The following is a 23371-nucleotide window of genomic DNA, read 5'->3' as shown; positions in this document are numbered from 1 at the left end:
TCATCTTTTATCAGAGTTGGTGTCTTTAAACTTGACTGTTTTGAAATGTGAGGAAAATGTACTAACAAACCATGGCTAAACTGTAATAAATTGTCTTCCTGGTTGATGAAGAGACCAAGGCAGTGGCATTTTAATGCTTATTAAGATTTTGGGTTTTTCTGGCAAAAATTCCATATACCTCATAAAAAATCTAGCTAGGTTGTCATTATTGTTACAGCATGGTAATTTATGTTTATAGCTTGTCAAACCTCAGTTATTCCTAAAATGTTTGTATTTAAGAGTTTTGAGGTTATGAGACATGTCATGAAGGAAAGCCTGTGAAAGGTATTTATACCAGTAAGATGTAATTTAAATTGGGTTGGATAGGATCTATCTACCTTATGAGAAACTGTGACAGGGCTATGATATGCAAAGAAAAAAAATTCCCTGTGTTTATTTTGTTCTTCTGAACAATAGAAAATGATCAGGTCCTTTTTTTGAATATCTAGTCAGTATCCTACAGTTTATAATATCACATTGTCTCTTATTTTTATATAGGAGTTGATCCCTGAATTTTATTATCTCCCTGAGATGTTTGTCAACTTCAATAATTATAATCTTGGAGTGATGGATGATGGGACAGTAGTGTCTGATGTTGAACTTCCTCCTTGGGCCAAAACCTCAGAAGAATTTGTTCACATAAACAGATTGGTAAGATAGTAATCATCTACTCTGTCTGTCATGAGCTTTTGCTCAAAGCATCTTTCATGTGTTGGTGTATAATCATTAACCCTTGCTCTTCTGGACAAAGCTGTAGGTGATAGGACTAACTGAAAGTGACATAATAGCTCAAGAATCCTTGTATGTACTTTATGAAATGTTATTGAATTGATATATAAAATAATAGTTTATTTTATGCAGAATTTAAGTTACATTCATATATACATGATAATTCAAAATAAGCGAAAATTAAAAGTGAAATTGGAATTATAAGTTTTTCCAAATTTGAGCTTCTTCTTCCAAGAAAGGAACATAATTTTGTGTTCCAGGTTAGAAGGCCATTTTACATTTTCGTAAAAGAAACAAGATACGTCCTGTATCTATCGTTTGAAGGAAATCTTCATGTAATATTGAGAATATGAAAACGTTGAAACTTAAAAGCACGTTAAATTTGTGCTTACAAACAACTCTTTAGTGGACTCTTTAGTGTCCTTCATATCTGGGTTCAGTATTCTTTTTGAGACATTAATATGACTTTTTTTTTTTTTTTGCCTTTTAAATTTCACAGAAGTTTGGAATCAGGGAGCTTTATTCTTAGTATTTAAAAATAGAATCTTGGCCCGGTGCGGTGGCTCACACCTGTAATCCCAGCACTTTGGGAGGCCAAGGCGGGTGGATTACCTGAGGTCAGGAGTTCGAGACCAGCCTGCCCAACATGGTGAAACCCTGTCTCTATTAAAAATACAAAAATTAGCCGGGCATGGTGGCGGGTGCCTGTAATCCCAGCTACTTGGGAGGCTGAGACAGGAGAATTGCTTGAACCTGGGAGGCAGAGGTTGCAGTGAGCCAAGATCACCCCATTGTACTCCAGCCTGGGCGACACAGTGAAACTCCATCTCAAAATTAAAAAAAAAAAAAAAATTAAAAAAATAAAAGTAGAAAGTTTACCGTACTCTACGTTAAAAGTGAAATCTCAGTTGCATTGTGTTTTTACTTCACACATAAAAAAGGAAAATTGGCCAGGCGCGGTGGCTCAAGCCTGTGATCCCAGCACTTTGGGAGGCCGAGACGGGCGGATCATGAGGTCAGGAGATGGAGACCATCCTGGCTAACATGGTGAAACCCCGTCTCTACTAAAAAAATACAAAAAACTAGACGGGCGAGGTGGCGGGTGCCTGTAGTCCCAGCTACTCGGAAGGCTGAGGCAGGAGAATGGCATAAACCCGGGAGGCGGAGCTTGCAGTGAGCTGAGATCTGGCCACTGCACTCCAGCCTGGGCGACAGAGCGAGACTCCGTCTCAAAAAAAAAAAAGGAAAATTGTTGCATTTTTTTTCATGTGGCATTCCTTTCTTTTCATACCAACAATTAATCCTGTCTTCCAGATCCTATTACAGTCTCATTATTATTGAAATTTTGCATTCTATATACACTGGAAACGATGCAGGGAAGTGGAAAGAATATGTAAGCTTTGGAATCTGACCAGATTTCCCAATCCTTTATCAATCATATTGCTGATTGTGGGATCTTAGCAGTTTAACCTTTCCGAGCCTTGGTTTCTTCATTTGTAGTTTTGAAATTATGAGTAAACAATTGTAATTATGTATGTAAAATGCCTAGAATATTGTCTGGCTTATAGTAGGCACTCAGAAAATAGTAAACAATATTACTGTATCACAGTCTTATGGAACATGTTGCATTTTACTTTTACCCCAAGAATTTTTAAAGATTCTCACAAAGTTTCTGTGATTAAAGTGAGAGATGAAGACTAAGCTTGCTCTGAAAGATACTGGAGGAAATGTCAAACCTTTAAATGCGGCAGGTGTCTAGGGTCGTATGTGTTTTTTTTTCTCCAGGGACACACAGAAGTGAATAGAAGGTACATTCATACTACAACTTTTTTCTTTCAGTGATTTTTCTTTTAAAACAGATTCATTGAGGTACAATCTATATATCATAAAATTCAACTTTTAAAGTATGCAATTCAAGGAGTTTAGTAAATGTATACAGTTGTGTAACCGCCACTGTAATCCAGCTTTGGAACACTCACATGAGTACAAAAAGTTTCCTTGGGCCTCTTTATAGCTGCTGCTTCCACTGCTGGCTCCAGGCAATCACTGATTCTGTCTTTATAGTTTTGCTTTTCTAGAAATTTAATATTAATGGAATCATACAATATGTAGTCTTTTCATGCCTGTCTTCTTTCAGATAGCATGATGTTTTTTGAGATTCATCCATGTTGTGCATATATCAGTAGTTAATTTCTTTGTGTTGCTGCATAGTATTCCATTTTATAGATGTATCACATTTTACAGTGTCTTTGCTAGTTAATGAACTTTTTTTTCCAGTTTGGGCTATTATAAATATTTACATGTAAGTCTTAGTGTGGACATCTGTTTTCATTTCTCTTGGGTTGATTTCTAGGAATTCCTGGATCATGTAATAAAAATATTTACCATTTTGTATTCCCACAATGTATGAAGTTTCAGTTTTTCCATATCCTTACCAAGACTTGGTATTGTCAGTCTTATTTATTTTAGCCATTCTAGTAGGTAGGTCATTGTTATTTTAATTCACATTACCCTAGTGATGAAAATGTTAACCATCTTTTCACAGACTTATTTGCTACTCATATATACATATGTTCTTTGGCAAAGTATCTATTGAAATATTTTGCCTATTTTATTTTATTTTAATTGTTTATATTTTTTTTATTTTATTTTTATTATTTTCCTATTTTAAAATTGGGTTGTCTTTTTATTATTGAATTGTAAGAGATCTTTGTGTATTCTCCATAAAAGTCATTTATCCAACATATATTTTGAAAATATTTTTAACTAGCCATTTTTTGTTTTTTAGTGGTGCCTTTTGAATCACTGTTTAAAAAATGTTTTAACTAAATATTAGATATGAAATATTTATACAATATATAAAAGGTACAAAATATCCTCATTATTGGTGAATATACTTTTAAGAAAAAAAAATCATGTTCTGATCTTTTTTTATTGACACACTTTTTCTCAAATATGACTTGAAATTTTAAGTCTGAAGGCAACCAGTTTTCTGTTAATCATTACCATAGTTAGTATTATTAATAATATAAAGAAGTTTGTTAGTATGTTTACTTCACTTTAAAGGAGCTCTAAAAGGCAGAAAGATATGAATAAGTTTTGTATTAAGTTTTTCACCAATATTTTGACAATTAAAAACTTTAATTATATAAGTTAAGGCAAGCCACTCTCCTGACAGTACCTCCCATCTCCACCCTTCTACTGCCTTCACCCCAGAAGAGCCAGGCCTATTTGGGACAGGTTTACAAGGGCACTAAGAAAAGAAGATTGTGGTTTACCAAATTGCTTTACAACTAGATTTGGATTTTGGCTACCCATGCTCTAAACTTGAGCATGACTGTAAGGTTATATACCAAATAATATTTTGCAGCATTAACTGTGCATTTGTTATAACATTATTATTAAGTTTACTTAATATTTTTCCCAGTGGTTCCTACTGCTTGAGTTTTATAGATGTCTTCATTGTTTAGACTCTGAATTAGCTTACATTCCTAAACAGAACTGTATATAAATTCTCTGCAATTCAAATGCAAACATAGTGTAGAGTTGAGTATATATCTGGTCATTTTAATTCATAATTAGGAAAGATACTTGATTTGACGTATATGTGCCTTTATGAAAGACTTTAATACCACATTCATTCATTCAAAAATATTTATTTTACACCTCTGATGAACAAAGTTTCCTTACAGTATAGTCTATATTGATTCATTTTGTAATTTTAACTTTCTACAAGTGACTAAATTGTTAGTGTGGTATCTTATGTATTGGTTAGCATGTTGTCACATAAGGGTTTCATCCCCCTCCTCTTTTTGGTTTACCACTTCAAGTCCACAGATTTTATGCAATGATTGCAGCTCATGAAATGCATACTACTTTGATCTGTGACCTTTTTGTGGTGCTAATCGGGTTCCTGATATCATTATACCTTACTCATTAATCATATTTCCTGCAGCCCGTCAGGCAGCCAGACAGCACAATCCTTGTTTTCAGCCCTCTGTTGGCAGGTTTCTGCTTTTCCAGATTATTACAGACGATACTTCGGCTTCTCATAGCCAGAGCCATATCAAGCTGTGTGTTACAATTAAAGTCAGATGGTCCTCAGGTTGAACAGGGATATAGTATTGCAGCTGTCCCTCTTCCTGGAACAAGCCAGCACCAAGAACAGATGATCTATGGGACGGTGAATAATAACAGATTGTACAATACTCGGTTGGTAGCAGGGGATCAGAGAATTAATTAACTGACATACTCATGTTAAGATACCCAGCATGTCTTTTTTAAGTATTTGGTTGTTAATTCAAGAGGATAGGATATTTTTAGGAGCATGATTTTGGTAGTGAACCAGTAATGCTACATTCTCTGTTTATATTAGAGGACCGTAACTACTGTCTTACCCAACGACTTTTATCCTCAGAGTTTTCTGTAAGTAATGAAGATCTAAATGTAGGATTGGAACATTGGCTAAGTGGATGGGCTTATGAACACAGGATACTATCCTACATATTTTAAAAGGAAAATTCACCTAAATTTCATTAGTTTTTCAAAGAAGTAAATTATATTTTGTTCTGAACAGTTGGAATCAGGGTAAAACCAAAGCAGTCTTAATTATGTCCCTGAGATTGGTCCCTGTTATCTACTATTACCTGAACTAGGAAAATAATTTATTTCAGATACTGCATCAGAAATATAAATGAGAAACAGGCTTTCATACTTTCAAATAATAGAAAAATTTATGAGTTCAGAATGCCCATCATCTGTCTCTTATGATATAATGTCAATGTTTGGACCTATATATTATACTGCCTCTTATAACCTTCAAGTTTCATGTTGAATAAGAGACAACGAAAACCATACTCTGGGCAAAGTTACTAAAAATTGGCCTTTACAGGTAGAGCATTTTGTTTTAGCCACAAGATATATAATATACATAACTGATTCAGATTATAATAGTTAATTCATTTAACATGTATTTATTGAGTGCTTGCTTATGGACCAGCACTGTTAGATTCAATGAATAAGAGACGATATCCCTATTCTTTTGGAGATTACCTTCTCTTTGATAACTTGTTGAAATAGAAGGCTTCTCAAGGCCTGGAGGTGGTATGAATCTAGCAAAGGAAGCGTTCTCTTGTTGAATTGTCCTAAGGTTACCAGTTAAAATCACATTTACTTTTTTGTATGTTCTATAGCTTTTGTCTCCTCCACTGTTTCGTAATGGTGACACAAATAGTACTCACTTAACAAGGTAAAGAAAAATAAAATGAGTATATTATCTGCTTTCCATTATCATTAGAGAGTATGTGGACAAATTAAAAGAGATGTTGTCCTTTCATTGTATTGCCTGACAGGAAAAAACAAGGTTGATGAAGAACTAAAATCGAAACTGGTTTCTATCATTGCTAATATTTAAATCTATTCAACATAAACCTTTATAGATCTTATACCTCTGAATGAATCAGGTCAATCTTGTATAACTTTTTTCTCTGAATGGAAAATTTACACTTCTCAAGTGATGACAGCATAGAGACAGAATCTCATGCCCCCCACTGAACAAGAGTGAGGAAATGACATTTAAAAACTTTTCTTAAGACTACTGACCAGACAACATTTAAAAAAAAAAAAAAATTTGAAAATTGAAATGACAGAAGCTAACATGATTTTTTCAATTTTTGTTTGTTTGTTTCCTTTTCATTTTCGATATTGATAATGATGTGGCCAAGAATGTAAACAGCCATGGTGGCTGCAGTTGGGAATAATTATTCTTAGCTGAGGGTATCTCCCTCTCATGTCTTCATCTCCTTTACTCCCAGTGCAGTGGTTGGATTTAAATCCCCTGGGAATGTAGGGAGATAGGTATGAGGAGTCTAAAATTACTATTATTTGGTTTGCTTTTAGCCATGATGTGTAATTTACTGTGAAATTTTTAGTTAACAAAGGACACCTAAATGAAAGGAAAAAAAAAGATTTACCATATTGATTGTTAATTCTCCCCAAATTTATTTATAAAGTCAGTATAAAAATATAAAATCCAATCAATAGGTTTACTTTGTTTTGGTGGAAGATGATAAACTGATTTTAAAGAGCAAAGGACCATTATGGCCAAAATCCTCTCAGAGAACAAGAGCAGATTTCAGAGGTACTTGCTTTACTAGATATCAAAAATTATTATAAAGCTATAGTAATTAGGGAAGGAGAAGTAGTACACGAAAAGTGAACGGAGAACCCAGAAATAGACCAGGATATATAAAGAAACCTCATCCATTATAGAGCTGGTATTGCAGATCTGTGGGGAAAGGAAGGACTTTTCTTTTATTTCTTTTTTATTATTATTATTATACTGTAAGTTCTAGGGTACATATGCACAATGTGCAGGTTTGTTACATATGTATACATGTGCCATGTTGGTGTGCTGCACCCATTAACTCGTCATTTACATTAGGTATATCTCCTAATGCTATCCCTCCCTCCCCTCTTTTCAATTTTGGATTCTGAGATAAATAGTTATTTTATTAGTTTCCTAGGGCTTCCATAACAAAGTACTGTAATCTGGGTGGAAACAACAGAAATCTATTGTCTCACAGGTTTGGAGGCCAGAGGTCTGAAATCAAGGTTTAGCAGGGTTGGTTTCTCCTAAATGCTGTAAGGGAAGGACCTGTTCTAGCCTTCTGATTGGCTTATATATGGCTGTCTTCTCCTTGTGTCTCTTCACATCATCCTCCCTCTGTGAATGTCTGTCTGTCCAAATTTTCCCTTTTAATAAGAGCGCCATTCATATTAGATTAAGGACTCACCCTACTCCAGTATGACCTATCCTAAATAAAAACTTCTGTAATGACCCAATTTTCAAATAAGGCCACCTTCTGAGGTGCTGTTAGGTTGAGACTGTAACATAAAAATTTGGGGGGAGCGGCCACAATTCAACCTATAGCAGATATATGGGGGAAAAATTTAATTGGAACCTCATTTTATTCCACAACAAAATGAAAGTATATTAAAGCTTTACATATAAAGGTTAAACTATAAACTTTAACAGGATAATACAGGAGAATTTCTATGTAATATTGGAATAGGGAAAGATTTTCAAACAAGAAACAAAAAAGTGAAATATGATGTATTACATAAATTGATGGTTGGTTGTTAAACCAACCTTGCATTCACGAATATATTACACTTAGATGTTTTAAGTTCTTTTGATATGTCCTGGATTTTTGTTTTGTTAGTATTTTCTTGAGGAATTACTACTTCTGAGGATTTTTGAATCTATATTTATGAGGAATATTAGTTTGTAGTTTTCTTGTGATATCCTCATCTGACTTTATTATCAGGGTAATACTAGTCTCGTAGAATGAGACATGGCAGTGTTCCTTCTTCCTCTATATTTTTGAAAGACTGTGAAGGCTACGTATTATTTCTTCATTAAATGTTTGGTGGAATTCACCACTGACGCTATTTATGCATGGCCTTTTCTTTGTGAGAAGATTTTAAATTACCAAATCAGTTTTTTTACTTTTTACAGGTCTATCGAGATTTTTTAATTTTTTCTTGAATCTATGTCAGTAATTTCTTTCCTTCTTGGAATTTGTCCATTTAATCTAAGTTGTCTAATTTTATTTTTATAAAGTTGTTCATAGTATGACTTATCATTTTAATTTCTCTAAGGTTAGTAATGATGTTACCTCACTTATACTGATTTTTGGTAATTGGTATTATCTTTTTTTCTGGTTCAGTCTTGCTAAAAAGGTTTGTCAATTTTGTTGTCTTTTCAAAGAGCCAACTTTTTGTTTCACTGGTTTCCTCTATGGTGTCTCTTTCGTTGAGTTTTTACTCTAATATTCATTCTTTCCTTTTGCTTGATTTGGGTTTAGTTTACTCTAACTAAATTATTAAATTGGAAAACTACTTTTTTTATTTGAGTTTTTCCCTTCCAATATCAGCTTTTCCAATTACAATTTTCTCTTTATGTGTGGTTTTTGTTGTGTCTCTTAAATTTTGATATTTTGTTTCCTTGTTTTCATTCAGCTTATGCAATTTTCTAATATTCCTGTGGTTTCTTTCTTGGCTTATGGATTGTTTAGAAGTGCATTGCTTGGTTTCCAAATATTTTCCAAAATTCCCTTCTGTATTTTCCAAATCTGTATTTTCCAAATTTTCTCCTGTATTTTCTATTTTTGATTTCATTGTGATTGGAGAGCATACTGTGTATGATTTCAGTTGCTTAAAATGTACTGAGACTTGTTTTCAACCTAGCATGGGAGAATTCTTCACGTTCTCTTTAGAAGAATGGGTATTCTGCTATTGTTGAGTGTTCTGTGGATGTCAGTTGATTAACTTGGTTTTTTGTGTTTAACTATTCTATACCTCTGCTGACTTTCTGTTTAGTTGTTTTTTTGTTTGTTTGTTTTGTTTTTGTTTGTTTGTTTTTGTTTTGATGGTGGGATATTGAAGTCTCCAAATGCTGTTTTCAATTCTATCAGTTTTTGCTTCATGTATATTTTGGCTCTGTTGTTAAATGGATTATGTTAGCTTCCTATAGCTGCTGTAGCAAATTACTGTAAACACTTGGTGGCTTAAGCAGCAGAAATTTATTCTTTCACAGTTCTAGAGTTCAGAAATCTGAAATCAGTATCACATTCCCTCCAGAGGATGTCTGCCTGTATCTTCACATTGCCTTCTCTTCTGTCTGTAGCCAAATTTCTCCCTATCTCCATTTTCTAAAGATACATGTGATTGCATTTAGGGTCCTCCCTCATAATCAGAATAATCTTCCCATCTTAAAATCCTCAATTTAGGCCAAGTGCCGTGGCTCATGCCTGTAATCCCAGCACTTTGGGAGGCCAAGGCAGGTGGATCACCTGAGGTCAGGAGGTCAAGAGCAACCTGGCCAATATGGCAAAACCCCATCTCTACTAAAAATACAAAATATTAGCTAGGCATGCAGGCGTGTGCCTGTAGTTCCAGCTACTCGGGAGGCTGAGGCAGGAGGATCACTTGAACCTGGGAGGTGGAGGTTGCAGTGAGCTGCAATTATGCCACTGCACTCCAGCCTGGGCAACAGAGTGAGACTCTGTCTCAAAAAAAAAAAAAAAAAAAATTTCCTCAATTTAATGACATTGCAAAGAACCTTTTCCCATATGATGTAGCATTTTACAGATTCCAGGGACCTGATACCTTCCTGGGGGTGAGGGGTACATTTTTCAGCCTATCACAGTGCATATATGTTTATAATTGTTACGTCTTGCTGATAAATTAACCAACTTTTTAGTCATAAATTGTCTCTGTTTTTAGTAAGTTTTGAGTCTGTTTTGCCTGATACTGTTAAAGCCACGTTAGTTCTCTTATGGTAACTGTTGGCATGGTATACCTTTTTCCATCATTTTATTTTCAACCTATGTTTTTGGATTTTGGACACTTTCAAAATGTCTTTTGTAGATAGCATATAGTTGGATGATGTTACATTTCTAGACTGACAATCTCTGCCATTTGAAGTGTTTATTCACACTTAATGTTATTATTGATAGCATAATAATAGCATAATCCAGAAAGCATCCAATAGCATAATCCAGAAATAGATCAGCACATGTAAAGAAACCTCATCTATTATAGAGTTCTATAATAGTTGGATTCATGTCTACCATTTCGTTAGTTATTTTCTTTAGTCTTGGGTCTTTTTTGTTTTTCTGTTCCTCCTTTGTCATCTTTTTTATATTAAATACTATTTCTAGTCTACTATTTTCATTGAATTTTTTACTATGTATTTGTTTTAGTTATTTTCTTAGTCATATTTATAGAGACTACAATATAAATTTTATTTTTTGAGACAGAATCTCACTCTGTCACCCAGACTAGAGTGTAGTGGTACAATCACGGCTTACTGCAGCCTCAACCTCCTGGGCTCAAGTGATCCTCTCACTACAGCCTCCTGAGTAGCTGGGAGTACAAGTGTGTGCCACTACGCCCAGCTAAGTTTTTTATTTTTCATAGAGATGAAGTCTCACTATGTTGCCCAAGCTAGTCTTGAACTCCTGACCTCAAGCAATCCTCCAGTCTTGGCCTCTGAAAATGCTGGGATCATAGGCATGAGCCACTGTGCCCAGTCTGCATTTTAAATTATCACAATTTACTTCAGCTTAATACCAACTTAATTCCAGTAAAATATAGCAGCTTTGCTCTGACTCAACTCCATTCCTTACCCCTAATTTGTGCTATTATTTGTATATATATTACATTTATATATAAGCCTACTATGTAGTGTTATAAATGTTGTATTATATGATCTTTTATCTCCTAAAGAAGTTAAGGGGAGAAAAAATACCTATTAATTTTATTCACTACTTTACCTTAATAGAAACATTTCAAAATGACATCAGAAGAGTGCATCAGGAACTCAGCATCATCTAGGAATGGAATTAAAAATCTTCATACATTAAAAGTTCTATAGAATTGAGGTTTACACTTTCAAATACCAGTGGTTTTCACCATTTCCCTAGAAAAAAAAATCTTTTTATGAAATGGATTACACATTTCTTTGCCTCTTAAATGGAGAATTCTTTCTGAACTTAAATAGCCTTTTCTGGAATACTAACAGTTGAATATTCCAGACATTTTCCATGATGCCTTGAAGTTACTGAGATGCATAGAGCTTTTTGTTCCTCACTTAAAACAATGCACATTCCTTTGCTTTCTTTTAGCTTTTCTGTCAGCATTCAAAGTTCTCTTCTCTTCTATATCAGATGTCACTTCAGTGTCAGGGTTTCCATCTTGTTGTGATTGATTATGTTATTTAATGCATATATGGCTGGTTTAAAAGCTTGAGGAATGACCCATTGCCTCCCGCCGTTAAGGTTCATGAGCTTCGTGCTTGTTTTCCTCTTGGCCTTCAGTTGCTTTGAGTTTCTCTGTGTTCTAGATTTTCTGAACACCTGAATTCTGTACTTTGGATAAATGAGAGTAAATTGCATTTTGTTTAGTGACATGTTATTGTGCTAGATACAAACCACATAAAATAAAATGATATTATTTATAATATATGCTACATCCATGGTAGAAAAATATTTAAATTCTCTGTTTATTCTGGGGTAAGTAACTTCTATGATTTTCTACCACATCATTAGTATTTCATTAAAGTATATTAATGATTTTTAAATTTTGGAAAGAATAGTAGAAAATTCTTCCCCATGGGTATCTCATCTATATAATTGAAAAGGATTGTCTAATAGTTGTTACTCTTCCCTATAGACTTCAGCCTCAGTGATATAGCTGAACGTGTAGAGCAAAATGCCAGATTTCTCCCTCTTCCTGATACAGGAACCTGTAATAGGCTTCTAGCTTGAGTTACTCCACATGCTTTTCTTACTCACCATAATGCCTGCCACATGCTTTTCTCGTCATTGCAGTATGAGCCTACCCTACCCCTTTTTTAGCCAAATGATACCCTAAAGCGTGCAACGTTACCCTTGTTATCACTATGCCCTCAAAAAGCAAAATAATCTAAAAACCTACAAACACTCTTCTCAGAACTCTCATCTTCTTTGAAACATTTCAGAAACACCCCTATATATTCTTTCCCAACTATTACTTGAGATGGTATTGTGCTGATCTAATTCATTTTAGAGCAGTTTTTCAATTATTTCTCTTTATTGATTATTTATTAAACATTTCTTCATGTGAGATTCAGTAATGTCCATAATTAAATTGCAAAGACCCATGCCAGGCCCTTTGGAGTTCAGAATCTTCTATGGTGTAAGCAACTGCATGAATTTGGCACAGTGGCGGCTCGTGATATCAATAGTAATTATACCTTATAAGTATTTGACACTTTGTTCAAAATACTTCTGGTTTGGCTGTGTTGTTTTTGTTTTTGTTTTTTTGTTTTTTGTTTTTTGTTTTGAGACAGAGTCTCACTCTGTCACCCATGCTGGAGTGCAGTGGCACAATCTCATCTCACTGCAACATCTGCCTTCCAGGTTCAAGCAATTCACCTACCTTAGCCTCCCAAGTAGCTGGGACTACAGGCATTCACCACCACACCTGGCTAATTTTTTGTATTTTTAGTAGAGACCGGGTTTCACCATGTTGGTCAGGCTGGTCTCAAACTCCTTAAACTCCTGACCTCAAAGGATCTGCCCGCTTCAGCCTCCCAAAGTGCTGGGATTACAGGTGTGAGCCACTGTGCCCAGACAGGTGTATATTTTGTAATCTACTTCTTAATTTCATAATTTCTTTCTTTAAGGTCTTGAAATACCTTGATGCACTGACTTCGGGAAAAAGAAGTAAACAAAACCTCATTTTTGGTAACTCAGTGCTTGTCCAAGGTTACTAGAGGTTTGAAGTTAAAAAAAAAGGGGGAAGGAGAAGAGGAAGAAGAAGAAGAAAGAGATACTTTTTATAATAAAAAATTTAAAAGATGGCTAGAAAGCCCAGTATTTAATTTTTTATTTTTAATCTTTGTGTAAATTATCATGGTAGTGTACTGCCAGTTACAGCTGGTAGTCCTCGTTTCTGCCAGGGGCTAATGATAATGACTAGAGAAGTGAGGCTAATGGGCTTGCAATATGAAATTCACAAGAAGAAACTGAATTCATAGAGGAATGCTTGCTCACCAAGTTCGCCTTGCCACCACCATTGCTTTCAGTAGTGCTCTGATTACAGGCAACTTCTGCCCAGTGGTGCTGTGCAGGAGCTGCCTATAACCCCCTCCCCTGCCTGTGTTTCTGGCACTGGGCCATGGCACCTGCAGTGGCAGTCTATCTGAAAAGCAGCGGCTCTGCTGTGGATTTCGTTCTGCCTCTGGATGCTTTCATGCAACTCTGCACAGGGTTACCCGACAAATGACTGCTTACTGTGGTATTTATGTCTGTTTGATTTGCCGGTAACTGGTGTATCTCAAACAAAAATTTTTTAGCAAAGACTTCTGTATATACTAGCAAATTTCCTTGATTATGTTAACCAGAGTGACCTTCCCACCCACCCCCAAAAAAAAGAAAAAGGAAGAAGAGGATTGCCACATGCTTATCCAGAACAGCTTATTATTTTATGGTCCGGTTGATTCCTTTCTATGTTTTTAATGATAATTCTATATTTTAGAATTTTTATTTATATGTAGATGGATAATTCTATATTTTAGAATTATTAGAAAATAGAGAAACTTTAGGATAAATATCAAAGTATTGCAATGCTAGGAAACAATGAATAGTTGTATGAGTATTATATAAATTTAAAAAGGCCATTTTTTTTCTCTCCACTAACAGTTATTCTTCTAAATAAATTTTAGGCTACTTTCTAAAGAAAAAGTAGATATTCTGATTCTTATTTTTAAGGGAAGGCAAATTTAGTTTATATTATTTTTATTGTATTAAATGCCATGATTATAGTACCTGGTTTTTATTTTGAGAAATTTATATCTCAAACTTTTCTGAGGCACTTAGAATTTCTATAGCTTAAATCAGTTTCTGAGTTTTTGTTTCTTTTCTTCCCCCCTTATTTCTTTCTTAATCAGTTATTCATTCACTTTATCATTTCACTTTTTTTGTTCATATACTTATACCATACTAAAAATAAAATATTTTGTTTGTAGCAATACGCTTAGGTGTTGTTTTTAAAATAAATAAATTGTTTTTTTTTTTTTTTTTTTTTTTTTTTTTTTTGCTCTACAGCCATACCACCCTGAATGTGCCTGATCTCATCTAAAATCAGTTCTTTTTTTGTATTTTATTTCCAAATAATTTCAAACTTACAAAAACTTGCAAAAAAAATAGCACACAGAATTCTTACACACTTTTCTCAGGTTCACTATTGTTAACCTTTTTCCCTCCTTCTTTTTTATGCGAGTTTTCTCTCTCCCTCCCTTTCTCCTCTCTCTTCTCTTTTTTCACCCTCTCTGTAGTATATGCATATATACTCACACACCCACATAATTATACATACACACAATATTTTTACTGAATCCCTTAAGGGTAAGTTACATACTTCATGGTCTTTTACCTCTAAATATTTCAGTGTGTATCTCCTAAGAATAGGGATATTTTCTTATGTAACTACAGCACAGTTATCCATTTTATAAACTTATGTGGATGCAATACTTTTGTCTAATTTACTCTCCATATATATCACTTTTGTTAGTGATATATATCATGTAGTATTTATAGCATTTTCACACTGCAATATGGGATCCAGTCTAGGGTAAGTTATTGCTTTTAGTTGCCATGTAAATTCTTAGAAGTTACTTTTCCTGTAACCCTACTTGTATTAGTTTCCTAGGGCTGCCATAACAAAGTATAGTGAGTCCTCACTTAACATCACAGAAAAGTTCTTAGAAACTGGGACTTTAAGGGAAATAATTACAATAGGTTCTGAGATAATGTCATTTAGTTATGATGTTATGAGAAAAACATTGCTTTCATTATATGTCATTTTGCTTAAAGTCACAGTTTCCAAGAACCTGTTGACAATGTTAAGTGAATAATTACTGTCCCACAAACTGCGTGGCTTAAACAACATACATTTCTTGTCTGACAGTACCGGAAGCTGTAAGTCTGAGATCATGGTGTCAGCAGGGCCATTCTCCCACTGAAGGTGGTAGAGAAGGATCTGTTCCAGGCCTCTCTCCGAGCTTCTGATAGGTCCTTGAATTGCAGCAGTGTAACCCCGGTCTTCACAAGGTGTTCTCCCTGTGTGCGTGTCTGTCTCTGTGTCCACATTTTCCCCTTTTTATAAAGACACCAGTCATATTGGATTAGGGACCACCCAGATGACTTCATTTTAAACTGTTTACCTCTGTAAATAACCTATCTCCAAAGTAAGGTCTCATTTAGAGGTGCTGGAGGTTAGGACTCCAACTTATGGAGTTGTGTTGGAGGGCACACAGCTCAACCCATAACACTCACTCAACTACTTGTTCTGCTTTTTTGAAAGAAAACTTTTTTTTTTTTTTTTAAGACAGCATCTCACTGTCACCCTGGCTGGAATGCAGTGGCTGATCATAGCCTACTACAGCCTCAAACTCCTGGACTCAAGTGAGCTTCTCGAGTAGCTAGGACTATAGGCACATGCCACACCATGTCTAGCTAATTTTATTTTTTGTAAAGATGGGGTCTAATGTTGCCCAGGCTGATCTCAAACTCCTGGCTTCAAGCCATCCTCCCTCAGCCTCCCAAAGTGCTGGGATTACAGGCATGAGCCACCGCACTTGGCCTCAAAATGTTATTTGAAATAAGTCTTTTTATGATATCCTCTTGTTTTCATTTTTATTAAGCTGTATTATAGTTACTCCATTATGCTCTACACCGGAGAATAATATATAATGGATTCTGACTCAAATTTGTTTTAAAAGTAAAATGGCATAATTTTTGATCCAGGTTTTTTTTTGAAGAAATATAATCTGCATCTCAGCAGCAGATCACTTGTTCATGTTTCTGGATCCTTCCAAAACATTCTAGTTGGTGCCATAGGAAACCACATAAAATAACTATTTCTCTTTAAACTATATGAAGATAGTTATAAACTGGATACTCCCTAAATTGGAGGCTCTCACAAATACTGCTTAAAATTCTTCAGTGGTTACTTATAGCCTTCCCAGCTTTATAACATGACTTGGAATGTTCTTCACAATTTACCTGCTTACTTCCCCATCTCTTGAAAACTATAGTCCAGTAACACTGAACAAGTTACACTTCTCTAAAATGGCTGTGTTCTCTCAGATCTTATAAGCTGATTCCTTTGCCTACAAAAATTTCACATTCCTCACCCTTGGGAAGCCTTTATTGATTAATGGATTGATTGACGGAGTCTCACTTCATCACCCTGGCTGGAGTGCAGTGTGGTATGATCTCCGCTCACTATAACTTCCGCCTCCTGGGTTCAAGTGATTCTCATGCCTCAGCTTCCCGAGTAGCTGGAATTACAGGCGCCACACTACCACACTCAGCTACTAATTTTTGTATTTTTAGTAGAGATGGGGTTTCACCATGTTGGCCAGGCTCGTATCGAGCTCTTGACCTCAAGTTCTGTAATCCCACCCACAGTGCTGGGATTACATGTGTAAGCCACCACGCCCATCCGGGAAGCCTTTAATCATACCTCTATCCACTCTTCAACATTCCCTCACCACCAACCACACCAACAGAGTCCGCCTGAGATGTTTCTCCTGTGCTCTCTTTTAAGTAGACATACTCAACTGCTAGCATTTTAGTGGTGGCTCACATCTCATTTTCACCATGAGATGTTGAGCCACTTGAGGACCTCTCTTATTCTTTGTTTTCCCAGCTGTACACAATATCTAGTCTATATGGAGTCTCATGGTTATGTTTGCTGAAAGAATGAAAAATGGATGAGTCTTCAAAAAGTATCAGAAGAGAACCAAAATGCTTTATGACAACAGCAGAGCTTAAGCGTCTTGAGAATTTTCCTATAAATCATGTTTTATACCAATTGCAATAGTTATTTTTCAATAAAAGTAAAATAATTGTTCTATATAGCATACTAGAAACATTGAGAGCAAAAGTAAGGACCACTTTTTGTCCAGCAGCATTTACTTTTTCATTTTTATGAGCTCATCAAATCTACCTTTGTCAATTGGCTTATTTTCTTCTCAGCTCCACAGTATTTTTCTTTGAAAGTGTTTTACTGCATTTCCCTTCGGTTAGTCTTATTGATTGTATAGTAAATTTGTGATTGTTTTTTCTAAGTAAAATCTTTCATACATTGTACTTTGTTAGTCCCATGCTTATTTAGATCTGTTCCATTCACCATCTCACATATTTTTGTTCCACCAAAGGAATGTCTGTGGAGAAAATCTCTTGTCAGGATCTCACGTTCCCTTATTTTCTTCTTTCTGCTTCTTTTTCTGTACTAGGGAAGATACTAAAATATATTTTATGATTTTTGTAGTGCTCATTGTATAACATATTTTCAATAGTCAAAATTTATATTTTGCTTTGTTTAATGGGCTTTTGTTCATTAAACTTCAGATTTTTAGAAAGATAATAATAGCTGTCATGCATTGACATGAAAATATGCACGAGACATTGTCATAAGCCATTTATGGATTAACTCATCTAGGTGTCACAATAAGTTTATGAGGTAAGTGCTATTATTACTCTCAACCTATAGATTAGAAACTTGAGGCATAGAGAGTTTAGGTAACTTGTGATGGTCACAGCAACTATAAATTGGGATTCCAGTGCAAGAAACCTGTGTTGTTATACTCTACATTATACTTCCTATGATAAAATTATACCACTGCATATATTTTGATAAGTTTTAGTTGTACAAATGAGACCATACCTATTTTAAGAATACATTCTTAAGCCTGGCATTGTGACTCATAGCTATAATCCCAGTGCTTTGGGAGGCTAAGGGAGGAGGATTGCTTGATCTCGGGAGTTTGAAACTAGCTTGGGCAACATAGTAAGACCCCATCACTATAAAAAATAAAAATGTTAGCTGGGCATGGTGTCATGTGCCTGCAGTCCCAGCTACTTGGGAGCCTGAGGCAGAAGGAGGCTTGAGCCTGGGAGGTTGAGGCTGCAGCGAACCCTGATTGTGTCACTGCACTTCAGACTGGGCAACAGAGCAAGACCCTGTCTTCAAAAAAGAAAAAAGTGAATACATTTTTATATCGTACATTGTATGAAAATATGCACTTAATGAGAAGAAAATTACTTTCATTTTTCATCAGAAAAAATAGGAAAATTTATTTTATTTTAGAATTCAAAAAAAAGGAAAAATTTAGAATATAAAAACGTAGTATATAAAATGTGTTTATGTGTATGATATCTCAATGTAATAAAATTATTACAAGGACATGCACCTATACCAATGTCTTAAAACTTCAGTGTTTTTTTGCTTTTCTCTTTCCATTGCTTTTCAAATGTTTTTAGTGATTATTATTTTTAATAATGGAAATAAATAGTAAATTGTGTTTCGAAAGTGGTAACAAGTGGCAAATAAAGTTTTGTAGTTATATTAAGATTTCCCAGAGACTCAGAGCCAATAACATCTATATACATTTATGTGTGTGTGTTTGTATAATAAAAGAAATCTGTGTGACAGCCATATAGAAAATTCATTGTCCTAATAATTTCCTATTTTTTCTAGACTATAAGTTTATTCATTTCATATGGCGCTTGTCAAATGTCAGTACCTGGGAAAGGTTTATGAGCAAACATTTTTCATCAATCTCTAATTAGAAATAAACCAACACTGTTCATATTCTACTACTAGTTGATTCTCTAGAGTGATTGAAAAGAATTTTCCCTCAATAGCTTTTCCCTGTAGACCACTATTATAGTTAATTTTATATCCAACTTGAGTGGGCTGAGGGATGCCCAGATAGGTGGTAAACATTATTTCTGGGTGTGTGTGTGTGTGTGTGATGAGGAGATTTATTATGGGAATTGGCATGTGTGATTATGGAGGCTGAGAAGCACCACAGTATGCCATATTCAAGCTAGAGACCCAGAGGCTGGTGGTACAATTCAGCCCAAGTGGGAAGGCTTAAGAACCAGGGGAACCAATTGTGTAACTCCCAGTCTGATGCCAAAGGCCTGAATTCCCAGGACTAGGGCACTGGTGTAAGTCCCTGAGTCTGAAGACTCACAGATCAGGAGCTCTAATGTCTAAGGGCAAGAGAAGATGGGTGGTTCATCTCAAGGAGTGGGTGGAGGGAATTAATCCTTCTGCTTTTTTATTCTGTCCTGGCCCTCAGTGGATTGGATGATACCTGCCTATGTTAGTGAAAGTGGATCTTCTTTGTTCAGTGTGCTGATTCAGATGCAAACCTCTTCTGGAAACACCCTCACAGACATTCCCAGAAATAATGTTTTACCAGCTATCTGGGCATCCCGCAGCCCACTCAAGTTGACACAAAATTAATCATCATAATAGTCTTACAGGGGAAAGATGCTGAGGGAATTTTTTTTTTTCAATTCTAGAGAATCAGTTACCAGTAGAATACCGTAGATGGTACTGAAAGATTGTTAGTTTATTTACTAAATAGCGATTGATTAAAAATGTTCGCTCAAACCTTTCCCAGCCACTGACATTTGACAAGTGCCATATGAAATGAATAAGCTTAGAGTATAGGCAAAGATTAAGATAATGGAATTTTCTGTATGGCCGTTGCGTGGGTTTCTTGGGAAAGAATAGCCAGGGATGAGGCTTGGGAGGTAAGTTGAGGTCACATTTATGAAGAGGCATTTATACCTTGCTGAGGAGTTGGTACTTTCTCTTACAGACAGCCAGGAACTGCTAAAAAGACATGGGAATGATATAATTGTATTTAATTTATCCATTAGGAAGATGGCAGTGTGAGTATCAGACTCAAACTAGGAAAGAATGGAGACAGGAAAATCAGTTAGGAGGCCATAACAGTTAAAGGGAATTAAGCAGGAGATGATGACCTCAGTTAAAACAATGACAGAAAGGACAGAGAAGACGTTCTAGATTCTAGAGACATATCAGAGTCATAATGAACATAAGGGGAAGAAGTTGAAGATAATCTTGAGATTTTTAACTAAGGTTACTGCATGAATTGTCATACTAACAATTGAAATAGGTATTACAGAAAGAGGAAGAGAGAAATTCTTTGAGGAAGATAAATTCAGTTTTAGACATGTTACAGTAAGCATATTAATATGGAATTTAAATATATTAAGGTAAGAAATAATAGGATAGATGATAATTCTACTATGTACACTTAAATCCTGTTTTTTATCTTCTTTAGTAATAGATAATATTAGCATAAAATTGATTGAAGTAATTAGAACATCTTTTCCTAACTCTTCTGGCTCATTTTCACCACACTAGCCTTTCTTATCTCTTATATGAACTATGGTAATCCTTCTAGTTTCCCTATCACTTTTTTACACATTTGATACACTGCTGATAAATTTATCTTGCAAACAGGCAGTGCAATTGTGTTATGCTCCTGCATTTAAGCCATGACTACAAGCATATAATAGTGTTTATTCAGGTACTCACCGGTCTTGGGTGCGATTCTTCCCTAGGGACCACCCGCTCCCCACCAATCTCACCATGACACCTCTGCTACATGTAGATTAAGCTTATAGTATATTATCACAAAACTATTCTGTATTCAACATTCTACTTTCAAATAACTCTTATACCGAGTGAAATCTGTTCCATGTAACTTCTACCCATTGATCCTCATTCTAGCTCTAAGGCTCAAAGCAAATGAAATCTCACGGTAGTCCTGCTATGTATAGACAATAGCCATGCCTGCTAGGTTTTCTTTTTTCCTATGACATCACATTTGTACTTTATACTTCTCTCTTAACCCTTTACTCTGCCATTTATTTTACTTTCTACCTATTAGCTTTATCCTCCTGTACTGCCTCCTCTGTTACTTGTAAATAGTGGCTTAAACTTAGTAAACTTTCAGTGAATATTCATTGATAGACCTACAACTCTAATTTAAGTACCATAATTAACATATCTAATTAATTTGATCACATATTTTACACTTTTCATATCAATTGCCTCTGTAATTTTATAAAATTTTATGACATATGCATGATAATGTCTGAATGAATATGCATTCATACTCAGAATATTTGGAGATTAATCCCAGAGCTTCAGTATTAGCTAACTTTTGACCATGGCTATGTTACTTAACCTCTCTTGGCTGTAAATAGGTAATAGATATTCAATACAGGCAGTAGGTTTTAAGCATGACAGATTTAGAATAGGAATAATATTGAATGATCACAAGGCCTCTAAGGCAAAGAAATTGTTATGTAAAGAAGATTAAATCTTCTCTGCTGTGTAACATAAAATAATGATTGGTAACAGTTTTGATGTGGAAATGCATTGAGTAGAGAAAAGTAATAGGTGAGTCCTATTGCTGCATTTCTTACAAGGGCATCTGAAGTTATTTATTACTCTTGTGAAAATATGTTTGACCTACTCTTTATGTAAAAGTATCTACAATTATAAAGTCAACATTAATAATCTAGCACTGGTGGATAGAATCTGCATTTCAACTCAATAGAAATTAGTGGTTATAGATAATTTGAGATCAATGATACCATAAAGAAACAAACTATGGACTGAGGGCAGTGGCTCATGCCCATAATCCCAACACTTTGGGATGCCAAGGTGGGAGGATGACTTCAGGCCAGGAGGTCAAGACCTGCCTGGGCAACATCCCAAGACCCCATCTCTACAAAAAATTTAAAAAATTAGCCAAGTGTGGTGATGCACACCTTTAGTCCCAGCTACTAGAGAGGCTGAGGTGGAAGGATCGCTTCAGCCCAGGAGTCTGAGGCTGCAGTGAGCTAGGATCACACTACTACACTATAGCATGGCAACAGAGGGAGACCCTGTCTCTAGTAAAAGGAGGGAGGGAGGGAGGAAGGAAAGAATCAAGGAGGGAGGGAGGGAAAGGGAGGGAAGAGGTGAGAAAAAGGAGGGAAAGAATGAAGGAAAAAAATTATGAATGCAGAGTCTGGAATTGTAGAGGTGGTGGGGAGAAAGTTTATTACAATGCCTGACTTGCAAGTCGAGAAAAGCATTTAAAAAAAAAAAAAAAAAAAGATTTTAGCATGTATCTTCCATTGCTTCTGAAAGTCCAGTGTTTCATTCAGCAAATATGTATTGGGGCCTAATGTTTGCCAAACGAACTTAATTCTGGGAAAATACAAAGATGAATATATATAATCTCTACCCTGTAGGTATTTACCATCTAATAATGGAAATAATCACTCCAGAATGTCATTAATCAGAGCATAGATAGCAGAGCAACTAAATTTCATTCAGAGAATGAAGATACTTAAAAGACAGTTGAGCTGGGTATTGAAGGATTAGTTTGCCATCTCCTATGGATGGAATCATATTCTCCCTTTTTTTTTTTTTTTTTTTTTTAACTTTAAGTTCTGGGATACATGTGCAGAACATGCAGGTTTGTTGCATAGGTATACATGTGCCATGGTGGTTGGCTGCACCTTTTAACCCATCATTTAGGTATTTTAGGCCCTGCATGCATTAGGTTTTTGTCCTAATGCTCTCCCTCCTCTTTCCCCCCACCCGCCAACAGGCCCTGGTATATAATGTTCCCCTGCCCCCATGTCCATGTGTTCTCATTGTTCAACTCCCAGTTGTCTCTGTTTGCAGATGACATAATTGTATATTTAGAAAACCCTATCATCTCAGCCCAAAAACTCCTTAAGCTGATAAGCAACTTCAGCAAATTCTCAGGATATAAAATTGAGGTGCAAAGATCACAAGCATTCCTATACACCAATAATAGACAAGCAGAGAGCCAAATAATGAGTGAAGTCCCATTCACAATTGCCCACAAAGAGAATAAAATACCTAGCAATCTCCCAAAATTTATATGTTGAAGCCCTACCAACAACGTGAGGATTTTTGGAGATGGAGCCTTTAAGAGAGAAAGATAATTAGGTTTCGATGACATTGTGAGGGTAATGGAGCCTTCATGATGGAATTAGTGCTCTTATAAGAAGAGATAGCAAATACGCAGACACCCTACTCACTCTGCTCTCTCTTTCTCTCCCCCTCAACTCCCAAACCCCCATGTGAAAGGAAATAAAAAGCACTGTCTACAGTCCAGTAAGAGGGCTCT

The 23371-nt window shown here is 35.5% G+C and overlaps 1 protein-coding gene across 7 annotated transcripts in view; it reads left to right on the top strand.

Moving 5' to 3' along the window:
• Nucleotides 1-23371, top strand: part of LRBA (LPS responsive beige-like anchor protein) — a 768738-nt gene that overhangs the window by 617301 nt on the left and 128066 nt on the right. For all 7 annotated transcript variants that reach the window (XR_012435154.1, XR_010586615.2, XM_015450901.3 and 4 more), the window contains one exon: nt 538-690. Coding sequence is in view for 5 of the 7 variants with exons in the window: in XM_015450901.3 (XP_015306387.2) it covers nt 538-690 (153 nt within the window). In the remaining 2 variants the exon portion in view is untranslated. The remainder of the gene's footprint in view (nt 1-537; nt 691-23371) is intronic.

Source organism: Macaca fascicularis, chromosome 5 (assembly GCF_037993035.2).
Source record: "Macaca fascicularis isolate 582-1 chromosome 5, T2T-MFA8v1.1".
Classification (NCBI taxonomy): domain Eukaryota; kingdom Metazoa; phylum Chordata; class Mammalia; order Primates; family Cercopithecidae; genus Macaca; species Macaca fascicularis.
Note: the sequence above shows the minus strand (reverse complement) of the source record. Positions and strands in the feature narration are given on the sequence as shown.